Genomic DNA, 21717 nt, shown 5'->3' with positions numbered 1-21717 from the left:
TTTCTTTGAAGTACCATAACCCCTAAGGAAGTCAAACAATTTTTTTTTTTATAAAATAGGGGGCAAACGGGCAGGAGGCTCACCTGATGTTAAGTGATACCGCGTCTTCTTTGAAAATACAACATAAATCAAGTTCAGACCTAACCTGAAATTTTATCAACACACAGTTACTGGCAACGGCATTGAATGTCAAGTTGTATACTGAATATGCGTAAATTACTTTATAATATACGAACAAATCAAAATTCTACTTAAGAATTAAGTTAATGTATAAAAGCTTTCTAATCAAATGCCAGAAATCTCCATCCCCAATAATGAGGTTGGTTATTGAGCGTATTAAAATGGTTTATGTTAAATCTTTAAGTTTTAAATTTCGTTATAAACATATGAGTCAAATCTTCAAGGATTTATTGTTCGTTAAAATAATAATAATAAAGTGTATTTTAAATCTAGACAAACAATAATAATAGCAAAGATTTTTTTACATTTAATACATTATATTTATCTTGTTTCCTATATATCCCAGCTACCTTCAGTACCGTCGATTGCAAGCCGTTCACGAGTAACGGCCTCCTCCAGCTTTTTCTGACTGACTATGTCCCTGGATTTCTTTCTCCATTCACTTCCTGCAACATCTTCTATTTCTTGAATCCACCTTTTTTTTCCGGTCCCCGCTTCTCCTTCTTCCCCTTGGTCCTTTCCGTACAGTTATCTTCGATGTCCACCTTTTATCTGTGTATCTTGCTGTAATAAGCGTATCTTGCGGGTATAATGAAAGGCATCTATCACTTTGGTTTTCGTCTTATTTTTTCAACTTTAATTTTGTGTATTTTTCTTATTTTTCATTCATTGCTTTCTGGCATTCTCCTAGTTGGCGCATCTTGTTCATCATCATCTATTGTTCGTTATAGAGTGTTACATTCACAATATAGTGTATTTCTTACAGCCTTTTTTAATTAATATATACCAATGCTTTATCGTAGTTGACACAAAAAGTGTTCAACATAATTATTACTAATTAAATTAATTGATTATATTTGATAATAAATCAGTAAAATTATTTTGCAAAGGTGCCTGCGATATCTATAGATATGTATTTAAGTGTTCTAATAACACTTTTTGTTCAAAAAGAGCCGCTACATGGCGTGTTAACCGATAATATCGATAACACTTTGATAAATGATAAGAATATACCTAAACTATCTTGTTTTGTTTATATAATAATCGAAGACATCTAGGTTAAGGATTGAGCGGTCTTTGAAAGCTGGGCTGCGAATCTATACTGATCAGTTTTTTTCTAAGTCGTTAGGACAATTGTTGTATGCGGTTTGGCGCGTTTCACACGATTAAAGAAGATTTCTCTTCAACAATAGTTATATTTTAATTTACATACAACCATAATGAATTACATAAACATAAATTATACATTCTCACCATGTATTTGTAGTAACAGTATTGGTTATTTTGGACTGCAGTTTTGTTTAGGTATATATAAGGATGCATATAAAGTTTGGAGGTTTTTACCCAATATGGAGACGGACGATACAACAGAAAAGGGGTCTAAAAGTACAAACGAAAAATATTTAGTTTTAATGTTTATTATTTACATATTTTAACATTTATAGACTACTATATCCAGTCCCGAAAACTGTATAGATCTTCTAACAGTATTTATGTTAGAAGATCCTTAAGTAGTCTTATAAGAGTCATCTTATAGTAATGATATGGTATGTTTTCCCTTATGAATTTGTCCTTTTAAAGAAACTCTTTCCTCAAAGGGCAGAAAAGAGAATAGCGCAAATAAAATCTATATATTACATAGCCAAAAGGCGTTTGGGAAAATAATAGCGAGAAATTCGTTTTCACTTTTTGATATATATTTTCAGGTTACTATTATTCCTAATACAACAAGTGTATTCTTTGTTAATAGATAATAGAAAATTCTTTAGCTGAGCTGACGTTTGGCGTATTTTTAATATATCTTTATAAATGCGATCTACTTTACAGTAGATAAAACTGATAACTTCTCAGACGTATTCTTCATCGCTGAAGGTCGTGTCACTGTAAGGTGCCTGCTGCCCTGCTAAATATATGAAACTGTTTACGAGTATATGAAATTGATAAATACTTTATTAATTGAAATGTATAGCAAAATATTTATCCGGGTAATGTATGTTAAACAACTATCACTGATCTTTTAATTTATGTTAGGGGGCCAAACGGGCAGGAGGCTCATCTGATGTGATCGCCACCAATGGACATTGCCAGAAGGCTTACAAGCGCGCTGCCGGCCTTTTAAGAATCGGTACGCTCTTTTCTTGAAGGACCCTTAGACGAATTGGTTTGGAAACACTTCAGTGGGCAGCTGGTTCCACAAATAATCTTTTTATTCACGACTGTGCCCAGCGGTCTAAAAATCCAGTAGTCCGATCTTGGCCTGCATTATGCATTTACCTATATGTTTCTCGATAAAAATAATAATAGGCAAGTAAGCGTATAATTGAAAGTCCACATTTACAAACAAAAGTATCCACTTAAATCCAATAGTTCTTGAAGGCGTTATTAATAATAATACGATTATTATTATTAATATTTCTGTGACTGTTTGCATATTTAATGAATATTTGTTCATACTTTACGTTGCGTTGTAGATCCTAATCCTAACGCCAGCGTTGCTTTCTGTCACGTCTTTTAATCGTCTATTCGATAACCATATATTTACGTATCAAATAATGTACTTATTTAACGTTTTATAGTATTTTGTTAAATATTTCTACTTAATTGATTAATTAGAAATCTGAAACTAAACTGTAATAAGCTTCTAAATACTAAGCACTAAGAGGTTATTATTTGACTATGAAATGAAATAAGTAAATTTATGTTACAGTACATAATTAAAACCTTATTTTTATTATAAAGGATTAAGGATTAAGAATTAGTTTATTGTTAACTAAATACAGTAGTTAACTAGAAACAGGTTAAGATAACTTTTAAGCTATTAAATATTTAACCTGTAAATAAATCTGCTAAAATATTCACCTGTCACCTGCCGACGGCAATTGTACAACTGTATATAATACTAAATATAATATATAGGCATTATATAAAATAATAACACATTCCTAGGATTAAAATCAGCCAATAAATAACTTTTATTCTGTTAATTATTTATTTAATTATTTCTGTAATTTTAGAATTTAATCTATTAATTTTTTTTATTGTAATTTTGTTAAATACAACGAAGCGTAACGTTGTGTATTACTTCTGGCTATATGTCCAAAATTTTAAAAAGTAGTTAGATTTAATATATATACATATAAATATATATTTTATTTATATTACGTATTACCTACTCCTAATACTTACTACCTATACTTGTTGTAATACCTACTTTGTACGCAATATGATTAACTGAAAATTAGGTAAGTTTTACGCATTGATTAAGCACCTTATTAAATGTAATAAAAGTAAGTACTGTTTACAATATTTAAGAATAAGCGGAGCTAGAGTTCTCACTTTAACTTTTCCATTTGGCACCGGTTTTCATTGTTTTTTTCTACGTCAAAGGTTACATAGTCACATTATGATACGTATGAAATAAGTAATCTAGTTGGTACCTGCGAGGCGGGCGGGTATGAGTAGCCGAACTGTGCGTATGCTGCCATAGGGACGATCATATGGGCGGCTTCACAATACACTGTCTCTCAAAGTCTATCCACGGACGGTAGGTCTATGTTAATATATCACAGTTTAAAAGCGCGGTGGGTTGCGCGCCGCCAACCGCGCGTCAGGGTAAATCACGCACACGCATCCCGGTTGCTTTCGCTCGATCGACGAACACGTTCGCACGACCAACTCTTAACACAGACTGGCGCGCGGCAGACCGTAAACGCCCCTCCACTGAAGGAATCAACTATCTAAGCCGCACCCTCGAGGCGGGGTCTGATAAAATCCACCAATCGACGAGCAAATCGTCCATCCTTTTCAGACCGATGGAAACTTGGATTGCTTTAAATAGCCCCTTTGGATGTAGGCCACGCCTCCTTTAGCCAACCCTGCGTTTGAGGTGGGGGGGAGGGGTGAAGGAAAAAGTGGTGGAGTAGGAGTGATGTTTATGGGTTTTCGGCGACGTAGAGTGTACGACGAGCAAGCCAATCTGTACTGGCAAAAAAACAAGTTGATCGGACAAGTTTTTTCACATTGTCAGATGGTATGGGGAATCTTGTGTATTATGTCTATAGCGGAAATGATAAGAGAACAAAAGGTAATGTTTTCGATAAATGACACTTATCACGTTGATAATGCATTATGAATGTTTTATCAGAGATACGTTTACACATCTGAGGGTGTATTGTATGTTGACATTACAATTTATATGTTACTTAGCAGTCTCGGTATATATTCGGACATTATTTTTAATGTTTTGAAAATATAAATATATCGTTAAAGATTTTTTGAAATTGTTCTAGTAGATTAAACTTACATACAAGCTTATTACATACATTCTTGATAGGCGTGATCAAAATGAAAATAATAAATTCGTTTTATAGTTATAAAATATTAGGTAATCAACTGACACTTATAGTTCCTGACAGCAGATGTCTGTTAAAATACTAAGTAAAATGAAAACCTTCGAAATTTAAACCTAAATCTTATAATCTCGAGTAATTTTAATTTTTCCTTTAAAAGTACAATACTTTGTACTCGTAAATATACTTGTGAAACTAGTTTTACTAAAAATCAAGCTGGTGGCGCTACAACCTCAGTGATATCCAACCTTTTTTGTGCCCCACCTGCCTAAATTTCTTATGCCCAATATTCAACATTCATAACTTTTATATACATAATTGAATTGTTTAATTTATAAACTTAAATGATAGGTTTTAAGAAGAAAATGCTAGGAAATTGTAAACAAAAACAGTAAGTAAATGTTCAATATAAAAGTGAAATTCAAATCCCAAATAAATTTAGTAAATTTTTGAATGGCGCCCCTTAGCCATAGATTTGGCCACCTGTGGGGCGTGGGCCCCACGTTGGGAAACACTCAGCTTGACCTGAGATTTTAGTCCCTCTGTATTGTTGGACACGAGACACATTTTTTTATATTAGATGCGCTTGTTACGATTTCATTCCCGATAAGTAATGGTACACATAGAACGCACGAATTTGGGACTGACACGGCCACATAAACGTAGAAGCAGAAAAAAAAATTGCTCACGTGCGCCTTAATATTTTTATTGTCATAATTTCGTTTAATATTCTTTACAATATATAAAATGTATTTGCCTTTGTGTCTCAAACTCCTATGAGTGACTCTACATTTTGTTGTGGTAAAGCTCAAAGCTCGACGCGGCCGCAGTTGTTTCGCTTGGATTCAATAGATGGCGCCATGAAAAGCGCTGTCAACCAAGTCTTTATTTTCTTTGTACTTGGAATTGTACGTGCAAGAATACGTTGCACGTAGAAACATCTCCTCAGTGAAGTTATAATTTAGTGTAAGCTACTATGCTCTTTAATTACATAAATTATTATCAATTAAAACTTATATATAATATATGAAGTTGTTCCCTACCTCATGGGTCAGACACAACCAACCAGAACTACTTGTCAAACGTCAGATATTTGTGGCTACAATTTGTAAAATATCTTAGTAGTCAAACCAAGAGTTTAGCTACCTAATACGTAGGGCTATAATTTTTATTTAACATTACAAAATGATTTTTCGGATACATTTAATTACCACATGAAAATAGGTGATAAACGCTGTATACAGCCTTAACAAATGTATGCAACGATACATTATAATTATGCACGATATAATGAGCCCTGTTCGGACTGTAATTAGAATAAAATTACATTATACAATTAGTATTGCCGTTAACGTACTTATTATTAAAAGATTACTGATAAGTTCTTGAATGCGAAGCTCCCATGATACATTTTTAAACGTTTTATATATGGTAGGGGCAAACGAGCCTACGAAACATAAAAGGCAGTATGGAACTATTTAAGTGGGTGCGTTGCCGACCTTTTAGTGATGCTCCGGTAAATGTAGTTTAGACATTAAAACATTATTACAGTTTCAATTAAGAATGGTTCAAGGGGGGAGGGGTGAAGGTTTATATGTATGAAGGGGCCCAAATTTGCTTTAAAATAAAATTTCCCAATCTATGGATTCTGAGATAGTCAAAATATACAGATACAAATTCACTAATCACATAAAAAATTGATGAATTGGATTTCGAATCTACAGATGCCTTACTACGTATCTTGACTCAAAGGTGCCAAAAACGTACCGCGCACGCTTCTATAGCTACACTCTCAAATATATGCGCAGACACACAATTACACACTCACACATTCATACACACTTAATGTCTCATCAGGCTTGGATTAGTGGTAACACTACAAACTGTTTTAAACAAGTACCCACCGTGTACCACTGACAAATTTTTATCTCGTTACCCACAACAAAGGACTCCCTGGTGTGGGGACTGTGTGACTACTACTGTGTACTACCTATTTGTGAGGTTTTTATTATGTATGTATTATTTCGCTTTATTAATTTAATAAAACAAACACTTAAGCTGTTTCAGAGTTACGAACTCGGTCACACAGATTCAAATTGTTTATTGTATCTTAAATAATCATTAAACAGAGCAATGCTTGATTATAACAAATAACATTTGTGAAAATTTTAATCACAATTACCTATGTAGTTTAGTTTTCCCTCTCTATCTCCCGACTTATGTTTACGGGTCAGTATTTAGTTGAAATCATGCTATTGGACTGTTTTCTTTACAAAAATAGGACTGGTATTTAAAACATTTTGCTTACAAAGTTCAATTTAATTAATTAAATCAATATAAGGTCCTCAAAGAGGATTTATGGGGAATGAGTTTCAATTAAACACAATTACTAAAGAATATGGTTATCTATTCGACAAACTGAAGATAAAGATTGTCAGTTTGAGCGCAAAGTAGTGTAAACAGAATAAACAGCAGATTTTTGTTAACTTTAACTCTAGGTGGTAATGCTTATGAAGACTTGTCCAGCGCTCACAAGCGTATTTCAAATTAAAAACTACATGTACTAAGAAAATATTCATAACGCTTGTAACGCATGTATTGCCACTGGTTTCACGTAATTATTACTTTAATAAAGCATGTGTATCGAACAGACACGCAACTGCACTCAGCTTTAAAATGGAATATTAAAAATATCCAACTACAGAATGCACCCTACAGTCCTTACTCTTTAATTTTAGCCTTAGTCTGTGTTTTCATTATGATTGTGTCAACTGTCAAATTTATATGTTTGTCAGTTAGAAGAAATCGTTTTATTACTTTTTATATTTCTTTTAAGCATTAATTTTAATAGTAGCGTATTAATCTCGATTTAAATACTTGTACATAACAGGCAATTTAAAACAAAGAGTATGGAGATATCTATGTGAGTTTTCTCGATGAATGCATGTATATTGCAATGCGACTTAATACAAGTCGTTCTTTGGGTTTTCGAAGTGAGTTTGGCAATTTTGTATTTTTTACAATAACTAAAATGATGTACAACACACAAATATACAGCATTTAAAATATTTTTAAATAGTTATGATAAAAAATTAAAACATATTTGAAAAGTTTGGTTTCTGTGGCTGTCTTCCTTGATTTCCTCATTGTATTTAAAGTATAAAATAATAATAATATAATATATGAAATTCTCGTGTCACAATGTTTGTGACATACCCCCATACTCCTCCGAAAGGGCTTGGCTATTAATTTTTTATGCATATTCAGTAAGTCTCAGAATTGGCTATTAGATATCTTTCAACCCCTAAGTGATAAGGCGTGTACACCTCAAAAAAATTATTTTATTTTTTGACAATTTTTGTGGTTTAATTTTTTTTGATACAACATACAAAAATACCTACAACCCCTAATTATCACCCCTCTACGATCAACCCCTATTTTTTATTAAAGTTCATAGGTTATTTTTATTGAACTAAAATGTTTCCTGGAAATAATATACATGGAAAAACCACGTTGGCCGGGTCAGCTAGTAATACAATAAAAATACGAGTCGTAAGTATTTTAATGTCCGATTCGTTAAAGCCAGATCAAAGGTACTTTACTAACTTTCCTAAGAAAGGTTTAGATTAATTAAGCTCTACTAAAAACATTGATCTTAATTTACTCTGAGCAGGTACGGCTTAGTAAAACAGATAAGCATCAATCTTTCTAATTGTAAAAAGATTTTAATTTAGTTATTAGTGATATCTCTAGCAATGCTTAAACTGATTATTAATATATTTTTATTATTCGTTTCTAAGTTTCGTAGAGCAATGTTGGCCGAGTGGCTTCAGCGTGCGACTCTCATCCCTGAGGGCGTAGGTTCGATCCCCGGCTGTGCATCAATAGATTTTTTTTAACATGAGCTCGAACGGTGAACGAAAACATCGTGAGTAATGATCATGAAACAGATACAGAAATCTTAGGCCAAGACCTAAAAAAGGTTGTAGCGCCATTGATTTTTTTATTTTTATTCTATGTTTCGTAAATGTTTGTCATGTCATCTTTTGCTATAAAGCTTTATTATAATTGTACTTTGTTTTATATAATTTAAGTTGTAGGAAATAAATAAATGCATAATTGCTAATAATAGAATATTAAATTGGTATATGTGGTGGTGGGCAGATAATTTCACCTTTAAGGAAGAACAATTGCTTTTGGGGCAAATGGAGCACACTAAATACCGAACCAATATGACTTAGGTTCAAGAAAGGCCTTAAAAGGTTCTTAAAAGGCCGGCAATGCCATCTGGCCATGTCAGTGTCTACGGGCTATAAGCCTCCTGCCCGTATACACCCTGTTGTATAAAAAAGAAATCCTTAATTAGTCGTAACTAAAAATTTGAGAGATAAATTGTAAAAACATTTAAAAAATTGAAGAATTTATTGTTTCGGAAAAGCTACCCGTCTATATGGGGTACCATAGCAAAAAGTACTAAAAAGGTAACATATTATGATGAAAGAATTTTTATCAAAGTTAAACCATTGGCCGCAGCAGTAGTTGAGCAATGTTGGCCTACTGGCTTCAGCATGCGACTCTCTGCGAAGACGTAGGTTTGAGCCCCGGTTGTGCACCAATGGATTTTCTTTCTATGTGCGCATTTAACATTAGCTCGAACGATGAAGGAAAACATCGTGAGGAAACCGGCTGATCTTAGACCCAAAAAGTCGACGGCGTGCGTCAGGCACAGAAGGCTGATCAACTACTTGCCTATTCGATTAATAAATGATCATGAAACAGATACAGAAATCTGAGGCCCAGACCTACAAAGGTTGTAGCGCCATTGATTTTTTTTTAAACCATTGCCGCTACAACCTTTTAGATCTAGTCAGATTTGTGTGTGTTTCGTGATATTTTTTCAAATTCAAATAGGCATGTAGGTGATCAGCCAATACTCGTCATTTTTGGGTTTCCTCACTATATAAATAATAAATCAACTGATGCACAGGTTCCAAATTACAAAAGGGATGATACATGCTGAAGCCACTGGGCCAATACGGGCAGTATTTGCCTACCATTTGATTAATTATGTGTACATACTTTCCTGCATATGATAGATTTTATATACATTTTGAACCGTGTTTTGTATTTTTAGTCCTTTACTACTATTTTGATAGTATTGTTGAAATTGTGACAAAAAACCTCAAATTCTTGGTTACTTAAGTAATTTGTAGTACCGATCTTTTGCACATTCTGGGTGTGTTCGATTGAACTATTGGATGAGAACCTCTTTACACATTGTGCTTTAACCACTGATACATGTAGGTACTGCTATAACTCTCATTAATAAAAAATATTTAACTTGTTTTTCATTATTAATTACTTGAAACACTACAAAAATTATCTCCTACACAGTATGTTATAAAAACAGTTCTTATGCCCAACATGAGCTTCAATGTCCCTTTACCACGCCACGCGTATCTTTACATCTCATTCCCAAAGGACATAACAAAAAAAGTTTTTGTCACTAATTGCATATCCCTGGTCTAGTATCAACACATCCGATCGCTCTACGAATGAGATTTCACTCACCGCTAACGGAAAAACTACTCTGTACCTATGTAATAAAGTCGATTTTCAATAAATGTATTGTCGCATGGCGCCAAGACATCTGTCATCGTTAATAACAAGCAATTTGAGCCAATTTCGCATTTTTGGAATACGACGCGCTCATGCATCGCTCTCGCAGGAAGTTGATAAAAACAAATACTAAATAATGCGTTTGACAATGTCAAGTTTTTGTTGAGACTAACAAGCGCCTGCGCATGGAAGACATTAGTGGGTCGGGTAAGTTATTATCTATGTCAGAATAATGTGGAGCAGTACAATTAACTCATGTGATGGAAGATATTGTGAGGCTTTAGTGTAGCCAATTAAAATAAGAAGAAATATAAAACAAAGCAAAGTTTCATTACAAAAATAGGATACCGACTACTATTTTAATAATATTTATAATTGAATTGGCACTGCTGATTCCGGGACTTGGTCAGTATCATTCAACTATTTTCTTATAACCTTATAGCTATAAGCCCGATAGTAAAAGTTTTCGGTGATTGCCGTCGCCAATTTCTTAATAGAAAGAAAAGTCTATAACAGTGACTCGTCCCACTGTAGGGCCCAAAATCACGAAGATTCCAGTATAATATTACTCATAGTATGTTTTGTCATAGCTGGAGGCGGTTGCTAATTATTGCGTGAAGTTCGCGTTTGCGTGATCGAACGTTGGAAAACGCTTAGATATTTATGAACATATGTTGGTACATAATTAATTTTTACGATACATCTGATAAGCTGTCGCTCGCTACATCTAACAAATAGTTGGACGCGGCTGATGCACTATAGTTATTGCAAGATTCCTTAATGCAATGGTTTTGGAAATGTCAAGTTATTTAACACAACAAGAAATACAAAAATAATTAAATAAGGAAGTAAGATAATAAATTAGACATAAATAATGAAACCAAACAAAGCAATTAAAAATATGTAGATCGGGAAAAGGGACTCATGAATCATGATAATTTCAGTTAGTAGCAAAGTTAAAGACAGGCCAGGTAATGCTTGTACATTAAACAAAATTAGAGAAGAAGTTTAGCGGAATGGTCCAAAAAGTGAATTCCATAGCATCTGCGGTGACCTTTTTTCGCCAAGAATGGAAGAGTTATGTGATGGTATTTCAAATATATAGTTTTTGGAGTATATATTTATGCCCCGATGAACGTTTTTTGAGATAAGGAGGAGTTTTAGTATTGAAGAAGATGGTATTTAAGAGATAGAGAGCGCGGTATTTAGTATTAAGGCGTAATGTATTAAATATAAATAAAAATAAATCAATGGCGCTACAACCTTTTTAGGTCTCGGCACCAGATTTCTGTATCTGTTTCATGATCATTTGTTAATCTAATAGGCAAGTAGGTGAGCCTTATGTGCCTGACACACGCCGTTAACTTTACACCCCCATGTTCGAGCGAATGTTAGGTGGGCACATAGAAAGAAAGTCCATTGGTGCACAGCCGGGGATCGAACCTACGACCTCAGGGATGAGAGTCGCACGTTGAAGCTAATTGGCCAACACTGCTCGTGAAATATTAATAGCGTCACCTTATAATCCAACTATAATGTCTCTATTAACCTCAAGTGGTTAAATTTAAACCTAAAATCGTGTTCAGCCACCGACGTATTTCTTTTACCATCAGAATATGAAAAAAAGCAAACTGAGAAAGATATTTCCTAATAGGTTACGGTGGCAAACGAACCAACGGGTCGTTCAAAAAGGCCATATTTAGTGCCGGCCATTGAGGGAGGAGTATACTCTTACTCTGAACAATTGGAGGTCGCATCTCTCAGGGGCAGACCACTACCGGGTGTCGATTCCACATATCACTAGTTCGCTAAAGAATGTGTGTTGTGAAGCGGACCGTGGAAGACTTCCTGCCATCAAGGTGTTAATTTTGAAGCGACGCCTCGTACGGCGCTGAAACCAAGCCGAAGGGAACCAAAACAACTCTTCAGAGGTCTATTTATAGTACACTTTATGGGATACTGATAAAAATGCAATGTCTTTGCGCAGAAAGAGAAAGAATCAAGCCGATCAGTATTACGTTTGAGTTTGACAATTCGACAAGCCCTTCGAGGAATTTGGTTTGGTTTGGTTGCACGATGCTGGTAAGTGGTTTATATTGTGTTCTATTTTGTATATATTAAAATCAATGTATGCAATTTTTTACACAGTATTGTATAGCGTCCATTGTATATGATATGTTTATTGATGAAACATGAACAAACAGGCAAAAGGCCAGTTCTACTCGCTCCTTTTCAAAGAGAAGCTTAAATCACAAACACCGATAATGAAGTTGTATACGTCGTTAAGGACTAGATAACGATATTTAAATATTGAGCGGGAATTACAGTGAGCAGTGTTGGCCTAGTGGCTTCAGCGTGCGACTCTCATCCCTGAGGGCGTAGGTTCGATCCCCGGCTGTGCATCAATGGATTTTCTTTCTATGTGCGCATTTAACATTAGCTTGAACGCTGAAGAAAAACATCGTAAGGAAACCGGCTTTCCTTAGAGCCAAAAAGCTGACGGCATGCGTCAGGCACAGAAGGCTGATCACCTACTTGCCTATCCGATTTATAAATGATCATGAAACAGATACAGAAATCTGAGGCCCAGACCTAAAAAAGGTTGTAGTGCCATTGATTTATTGTACTTTTAATAAAAACATAAACTTTGATACTACGATATTCGATCACTGACACATCGTTGGCTAATGGAGCGGGACAAGGCCCGCCATTAAGGGCAGTGTTATTAATATCGTATTTTTAAAATTGTACTAATTTAACTATCCGAAAAATCCATCACAATTGAAACAAAGTTTGATATACTATTATTAAATTTCTCGATTTTGCGAAGTTTATTATGCATGTCAAATTTATATCAACTAAATGGATTGGTTTTGAATTTTATCGCTTTATCAGGGTACTATAAAATATCGCATCCTCCTTGAATATAATACTATGAATATTTTGCACGAAAAAATGGGATGATGTTAATTTCTAGAGGGATACATATGCTTGTAGGCACATCGTGTTTATTCGTTGATTAAACATACGCGGCCGCAATGCGTATGCAAGCCGACGGACATATTACCAGGGCTCGAATTCTGATTGTTTAGAGAATTTATTACCCCAGTGCCTTGTACAGTTAATTGAATTCGCCTGTAGAATAGGCACTGGCTGAATTGCGTTGCGAGCGTTTATCGTGTCTTCTCAGTGCGTGGTCCGGCCGCCATTTTTGTTTCTGTTTTGGTTATTAGAATTTGAATTTTGAATAAGATATAGATTACATTTTTACCAATCTTTATTTTGCGTCGTGGGTGTTATATAAAATGTCGTTTATTAATTATTTAAAATCGATCAAAGCTTTCACAGGTTTATATAACAATTGCGGAGCGACTTATAAATATTATCCGGCAGAACTAAATATCATGACAAACTGTGTAAACATAGATGTCATGAACAATAAATAATGTAATACATAAATCTTGTATTTAGTATTTTTAATATATACCCACTCATAATAAGAATAAGTAAAAATGGAAAATGAAACAAAAAATAATTAGTCTGGTCCCAGTAGTGAAAGGTTTGGTTAATGTTTTTGGGTCTAAGTATAAATTCATAACTCGATGTATTTTTGGTAATCAAATTATAATTTGTCGGAACTGAACCAACTTATCTCGTACACAAATAAACAATTAAAATATGTCCTCATTTGTCCATGTTAATCAAAATGGTCTATCAATTAATTATTTGGACATATCTTTAACATCGATATCATTAATTTTATCAAGTCAACGCTCATTATCTCTGAACGTTACATATTTTTTCATTGTTTATTAAAGTGGTCATTAATCATTGTACACAAGCACTTAGTCGAGATTTTAAGATAGTTTCCCTTATTAAATAATGATAGAAAATCTATTTGTATGGATTTAATTACAGAGTGGAAAATATAGTTACTAATTACTGGGTGGAGAAACGTACAACTTCATTTGAATTTTAACCTACTTAAAAGAGTTTGGTTTCGATGATCGTTTTGTTGTTTCAAACCGAATTTGAGGTGTTACAAGATACAATGGCATAATTAGTTTTTCTGCTACTAAAGCTGAAAGCATACATTAAACAACGATATCCAAAAATCAGTTAACAACTACGTTTATTAATTGTTAAGAATATTTAGTAATATTATACGGAAATTATGGAATGTAAGCTACACAGAGTTGCAACTTTTTATATGAAAAGGACTTACTTCTGGGACCTCTGCGACCTTTATTAATTAACACCAGCTACGAGATAATGGAAACAGCTTCGTATTTACATCTCTAAATGTAACATAAATCTTACTATAGTAAAGGGATTTTAATATTATATGTTTCTTAAATACAGACGAACACTAATATGTCGATTGCAGGCAGCCCTATTATACGTTTTTATACAAATACAAGTATGAAAATACTACTTTCCAGGAATCGTATTATTTTTCTAAAATATTTGACGTGAACGATACGACACCATTTTAAAAAAAATATATATTTATGCCAGCATAGTCTTTGTAGTCAGACCAGCGTTAACTGTTAAATGTCATATAAGTAAATTATTAAATTTTATACAGGTTACCATATCGATAAAATTATGTAATTAAAATTAATTTTCATGTTATAAGAAAACATTTTCCTTAAACGTGTATATTACCTGTTTTCAGACATGTTAAGTTTCACGGTTCCTCACCTATACATACTTGGGTACTAACTAATTTATTGAAACAAATCAGAGCGTTTACAAAGAATTTTCGTTAAATAACGTCTTATTATTTTAATTAATATAATGTGAGTTATCAGTAGGTAATGAATCAACAATATGTTTTGTTTTTCTGCAAGACCTAACAAACAGGGGGAGAAATTAAAAATTAAATGAAATAAAAGTACATGAAAATGAAACAAAATACTTTCACACTGAACTAACAGTTTTTGTTTGAAATCTTCTTCTTTACAATTTGTAAAGCGAAATGTTTAATAACAAGAAGTTAAATTTCCACTTGTAATTTCCATCCTCGACTTAGGACGTATTGATACATACATCCTAAACCTCGCAGTCTATTGTCTTAGTGCTTTGCCTTAGTAATACCGCGCCCTCTATGTACGATATAAGTAATCGGTACCGTACAAGCCTCCTAAAGGCAGAGAACAAATTTAAATTTATAGAAATAAAATTGCACTCCAACCGGGAAACGAACCCTCACCTAGCAGACACTTAATAATACGCTAGGCTATAAGGCCCTTTTTTGATTAAGCCAATCTTTAGTTCTTGTTCTAACTAACCCTCAGATAGAAGTATACTCATATCTGTTACACGTGTTCGCTATGTTTACAGCCTTTTAGTGTTATCGTGTTCTAAATTAACATATAGTTACCGACTTTTTTTATTTATCGCCACACAATCGTTTCAGGTTCTGCTACGAGTAATTAGGTTTATAGTTTTCAATTCAAATTTACACGTGGAAATATTATCATTTAATTTATTGAATAGGTACACAATAGTTGAATGTGTTCGGAACCAGGCAATCAAGAAAGTTTTGGGTTAAAGTGGCTCTTTATTATAAGTTTTCATTTTCATTTTAATGATTTATAAAAGAGCTTTACTTTATAGAAGCTAACAGGCTCACCGTATGTTTATTTATTTATTTTATTGCCAACGCTCGGCACATTGGTACATAAGAAAATATGTAATTGAATGTGACAAACGCTCATAGTCAAACTTAACAAACACGAAGAGAAAAAAATTTCATCATTAATTATTAAAACTAAAAGAAAATTGATTTAAAAGTGTTAGTAGAGCGACTATGGATACCCAGATCTTTCTCGTTGATCAGATTGCTCAATCTGGATATCGAGTTTTGGCCAAAACGCGCTCTTATAAAAGCAGGGACAAATTACTAAATGATATTACCGCCTATAGACAGTCACGCTGCGAGAGGGCTTGCAAGTGCGTTGCCGGCTACTTTAGAATCAGAACGAACCTTTCTCGAAGGTGCCTAAGTCGGAGTCAAAGTTCAGTGGTTCTATGGCAGTCGATACAGTCAAATTTGCGCTTTATTGATGGCCTGGAGTGAAGTACCGTTTCGCATTTCTGTGCACGCCAAGCCGACTAATTAAGCTTGATTACATAAATCCAGAACCTTACAATTACACTTACTGGCATCTATTATAACTTTTACTACACATACATTGCAAAGTCTATTATTTAGTTATTTGTCACTACCTTCCTGTTTCGCGTCGTTACCATGGAAACGGAAAAATACGTGTTTATAAATAATTATTGCCTATGTAAAATGCTTCATAGTTTAACCGAAATTAACAGACTAACAGAAAAACTCTAACTTCTTATATTGTGGTAGATCATTGACTGTGATAATATAATTAAACAATATCTCTGGTTTTTTAAACATTTATCTATTAATACCACCTGCCATATACCTAATGAAAAGGCATGATTTTTAAACGAAGTAATGTAATATTATTAAAATGTATACCTACATTTTTATTAAAGTCTCAGCTAAAAATAAATTAATATTTCATTCGAAATGGCCCCCTTTGGCTTTCTTACAGGCCTTTACTTTGTTTGGCCCCGAATCTATAGATTTACGCACTGCTTCCAAGGGAAATTTTGGCACTGCTTGCTCCAAAGATTTTTTAAAGAAACTGTTGCCGTGTCACTTACAGAGGACATATCCTCTAAAACTGACCATAATTTGAAGTCTAAAGGATTGAAGTCTGGGCTAGATTTCAGCTCAAGCTGAAGAAGCAAGAAGAAGCTCAGCTGGGCTCTAAGATATCAAGTTGGTTTACATGGTTTACGGCTGATACCAAGCTTTTGAACTGTCTGGAATATAACCAACGGCTGCATACCCACTTTGTGCAAGGCGATTACTGCAATTCTAATTTCTTTAACATTGTTATCTGATACTGAATCCGAAAAAATATGTGAAAATCTTTTAAAAAAATATACCTGTTCCAAATTCAAAATAATTAAAAAGTCGAAAAAATAAAAGTTTTTATATAATAGTATTTATGGCCAGACTAGTTACACATTCTTCGTCGATGCTTCCTTTGGTACAGGCCTGATTCTATAATAAATAAGTATATTAGCACTGTAAATATTCATCTTTTTGTTTTCATCAAAGTGTAAACAGAATTTGACAGAAGGAGATAGCAATTATTCTTTAAAGTAATTAGTAGTAGAAACTGATTTTTGCTGACCTTTTCTATGAAGCATGTGTCGCTATGTAAATAATTCGCTTATAAACGTTTTAATCAAATTCCAAGGCCAAGATTTTCGTCTCTCAATGAATGTATCTGGGCATTAATCACCTGGGAGTTATAATAATAATTTAAGTATTTCCGAACCAACTTCGACTTAGGGTCCTACAATAAGAGAACGTACCATGTCTAAAAGGCCGGCAACACACTTGCAAGCCTTCTTGCAATATGAGTATCCATGGGAAGCGGTATCACTTAATATCGCGTGAGCCTCCTGCGCGTTTGCCTATGTATATATCTGCAAGTAAATATATATAATACTTGCAGATATATTTAGTACAATAATATTATGGTGGTACAATATAAACTTAATATGACGAATATTCTGTCAAATATATCTTAAACATAGACCCGAAATGGTAATCGGCTTTAGACCCAAAAAGTCCATGATCGGTCACAGAATGTCTATTAGAAGAACGAATGGTCATGAAACAGATTCAAAAATCGAACGCCAACTGGCTAAAATGTGCGATATTTCTCTGTATAATACTGTACACCTAGTTCATATATATCCTTTTACGCGGTAACTTTCCACCTGGTACTGAAGTTTCATTGCCACTGGGTTGTTAATGAGATTTGCACAACGGTGTGACGCTAATCTAATAGTAGCGCGAAGTACCTTGTATGCGACGTATGTAATCGGCTTCTTGTGTGCATAAGTAATTTTATAATTGGATAAAAATTTAGTTTAATAATGTCAAACTGATTGAATACCGGTTATTGTACTATTATAAATTTTCGCCTGAAATAGATCAGTTTTCCAAGACTGAAAACGTGTTTAACTTGCTGCAACCGGGAATGTAATTTGTTAAATAATCATAATAATAAGGAAAAATACGTCCCAGCTAAAATCAATTAAATTAAGAAAACTGCCCGCAGGTTCACAAGTATAATAGTATATTCTGATTATATCAGCTGTGTTAATAATGATATAGCCTTTATATTCCGAAACTCTGATTTGTGATCTTTAATGTATTTTTACAATGGTATATCTTGAAGCTCAGTGTGTCTTTTGGTAAAAGCCTCCTCTAACCCCTTCCACCGTTCTCTACCCTTTGCAACTCTTCTCCAGTTGTAGTTGTGTACTGGGAATTTGAGTTCGTCCTCCCATCATTTACGTTATCGGCCTCTTCTTCGTTTTCAGCCTCTTCTTCGTTTTCAGTCTCTAGGGTAACATTCCGTCAATATTTTGCTCCATTATTCATGGGGCTCCGTAGCATATCATTATTATTTAGTTGGTCTATCTGAGTGAGAATGTCTTATGTCTGTCTCTTTGCTTGTCTTAGTCTCAGCATGCTTCATTCCACGGCTCTTCAGTGTGCTAGCATTTCCTGTGCTGGTTAGTGCCTAAGTTTCGCAGCCATATATAAGGCATCGTAGGATAAATGTGTTAAAGACTTTGCTTTTTATTTTATTGCTGAAATCTGTTGTTTTATTAACACGTCGTTGCAAAAACAAAATACAATTGACACAATAGATTTCTTCCAGGCAACCACTCCTGAGTATAATTTCAGCACACTAATAACTTGTTAATATTTCTACATATATCTGTCTCTTATTGTAAAATAAAATTTGAATTATATTAATAACTTTTACATATGTAACATAAAATAAACCTTTTCCATTTCAGTTCACAAAAAGTTTCATTTAATAAAGATGAAATGCATTTCATATATTAAAACATTTGTTTCGGAAACTTTTCGAGAGCACGCCTCTGAACGTAAGAGCTTTCTAAGATGAGCGTACCGGGACTGCATTTACATGTCACAAGATCCTGTGGGAGAATGTACACTTGCCTATGATTGTGTCATGTTCGCACATATACATATATCTCTATTGATCTATGTTTCAATTCGCGGAACTGTACAGTCGATTGGTAAAGAGTTTCTGTATTATAAACGTATACATTACTGATAAAATTAATTTATTTAATATAAATAATAAATGAAACTAAATTTGACATACACGAAAGATTTATCTTACTCTATCTCTCATTTCTTTATCTTCATCACGCACGTCCCGCGATTAACCACATTATTGCTGATAAATTGACCATTCATAAAGTTTTCAATCGAATATTCAGCTTTTATAGATAAAATAATAGCCGTGAACTGTACTGCATAAGGCAAAACAATAAAACACTTAATTCAATTTTCGGCGTCATCCACGCGTTTCCGATCGCTTAAAAGGCCGTCAGACGGAGCAACAACGTAGACATCCCCTTAATATATTCCATGTTTAGAATAAGATTATAATATCGAGCCAGTGTTAGCGTTTATTCTACATTATAATTGGAGATCAGAATTTAACCGGTGTGAAAGCAATTACTAATTTAATGCCTGTAAAAGATTTCTAAGGTTTTATTTTAAATAACTTTAAAGCTTTATGTAATCGTAATTTATACACGATCACCGAATTGTTTATAATCAGGGGATCTCACAATAAATCCATTAGCTTTTTAAATAATCCTTTGAGGCAAAAGCCGTAAGTTCAAAGGCAGTCCGTAATTTAAAGCTTTTTCATCTAAAACTAACATAAACATATTAAAATAAGCACTGAATCGTGATAATATAATATACCAATAAAATACCTACTCTATAGTGCCGATCTCACAATAAATTCTTAATACCTCTCCCAAACTTAAGTTACGTATCAACCTTTTTAAAACACAAATAAAATTGCCCAATGGGCGTTAAAAACCCGTTCGGAGGCGTCCGTTCGAGTTAATTTTAAGTCAAAGTTCAAACAGCATAAAGAATACTCGTCCCCGTAATCACACTCACAAGAGATGGCCGTTCATTCACAAAACGCGAACATGTCGACCCAAGTCTCCCTTCATCTCTTATCGTTGTTCATTCATTATAATCTATTTTTATAAGATGCGACGGGCCTCAAACACATAACGCCTACATTTTTTGTTACACTACTTAATTATCTGGATTTATATCATGATAAAATCGACGAGTCTCCAGAGATAAAGAGTGATCTTTGTAAAAACAAAAGAATAAAATTACCTACTAAAGTGGACCTTTTACGAGCTTACTTTGATTGATTATGAGATGAGGACAATACGAATAAAAACCACAATTTTGGGATGAATTTGTTTTTTTAACTCACACTTAATTTTGATATTTAAACCTCGATCTGAAACATTTAGTGTTATTAAAATTTAGACATTTTTGCGATTAAAATATTTCGATTGATTGATATAATCAATTCATTTATTAAATTTCATACTACTGAGTGTCTAGATAATACTACAAAATTAATTAAGTGTTATTTAATCGCTTAATAAATTAAAAATGTCTGATAAATAAGAACGGGAAACACTGAATATAATTCGCGTCGCGTTCGCCTTTTTTCAGTTTTTTCGAAGTTGAATTCTTTGTTCAATGTGTTGGTTTTAGTTAATTATTGAGAAGAGAACCCCGCTTTGGTGGCCACGACACAACGTCCGATGTCTTCGATAACCAATCCAGTTTTAATCCTCTTATTTTAATGCCGTTAATTAGTTAGAAAAATATTTTAAAATAAAAATGCCGTAGCGCTCGCGAACTGGGGTTTGTCTTTGAATTCTGAAGAGCCCTGGGCACTATATAATTGAATACATGTCCGTTACAAAGATTGGCTTCTGGATTCCTTTTATCATTATAAAGGACGATGATTTAGCTTTATTAAACATAGCCTCTAGTGCTTCGCGCATAATGTAACTTTTATGAGGTTCCTTAATTACGTAGCCGAGGATATGTTTTTTGAATAGAAATGTTTGTTTGGGAGGTTAAGTCGGCACCATTATCCGTGTAAAATAAATTGTTATTAAACCGAAGGAATTAGTACTTTAAGTAATTCAAATATAATATTTAGTATTTCCGAACCAATTTGACTTAAGATCCTTCAAGAAAAAAATATAAAAGGCCGGCATCGCCCTCGCGAGTTTATGCGAGTGTCCATCCATCCACTTAGTATCGGGTGGGCTATCTGCTCGATTGGCCCCTGGTCCTTAATTACTAATAAATGTATTGTGTGCGTGTCCTCCAATAGAAGATTTCAAGGGCTTATTCAAAACAAATGAAGGCGTTTTAAATTATATGTCGGTATGAATATCTTAATAATAAATGAAATTATATTAAACACACAGCGATCGTAATTTCATTATGTGATTAAAGATTCACCAACGAACCATTGCGGCTGGCAGGTATTAATGCGAAGAAATTATAACGCAATAAAAATAAAATTATCCATTATACGCATGTGCAATGAATAAAATAAACTGCATA

At 33.7% G+C, this 21717-nt stretch overlaps 1 protein-coding gene across 2 annotated transcripts in view; it reads right to left on the bottom strand.

Annotated features, from left to right (window-relative positions):
* The window catches only part of LOC123718631 (homeobox protein caupolican-like), an 88752-nt gene that overhangs the window by 43115 nt on the left and 23920 nt on the right, over positions 1–21717 (bottom strand). Inside the window, exon 1 of one of the 2 annotated variants that reach the window (XM_045675305.1) lies at positions 3618–3855. The exons of the other annotated variant lie outside the window; for it this stretch is intronic. Within the exon in view, the coding sequence (XP_045531261.1) occupies positions 3618–3677 (60 nt within the window). The 5' untranslated portion in view covers positions 3678–3855. Of the gene's footprint in view, positions 1–3617; positions 3856–21717 lie in introns of those variants that run through there. 2 annotated transcript variants of the gene reach the window in all.

This window comes from Pieris brassicae, chromosome Z (assembly GCF_905147105.1).
Source record: "Pieris brassicae chromosome Z, ilPieBrab1.1, whole genome shotgun sequence".
Lineage (NCBI taxonomy): Eukaryota > Metazoa > Arthropoda > Insecta > Lepidoptera > Pieridae > Pieris > Pieris brassicae.
The sequence above is the reverse complement of the archived record's forward strand: the minus strand, read 5'-3'. Positions and strand labels throughout refer to the sequence as shown.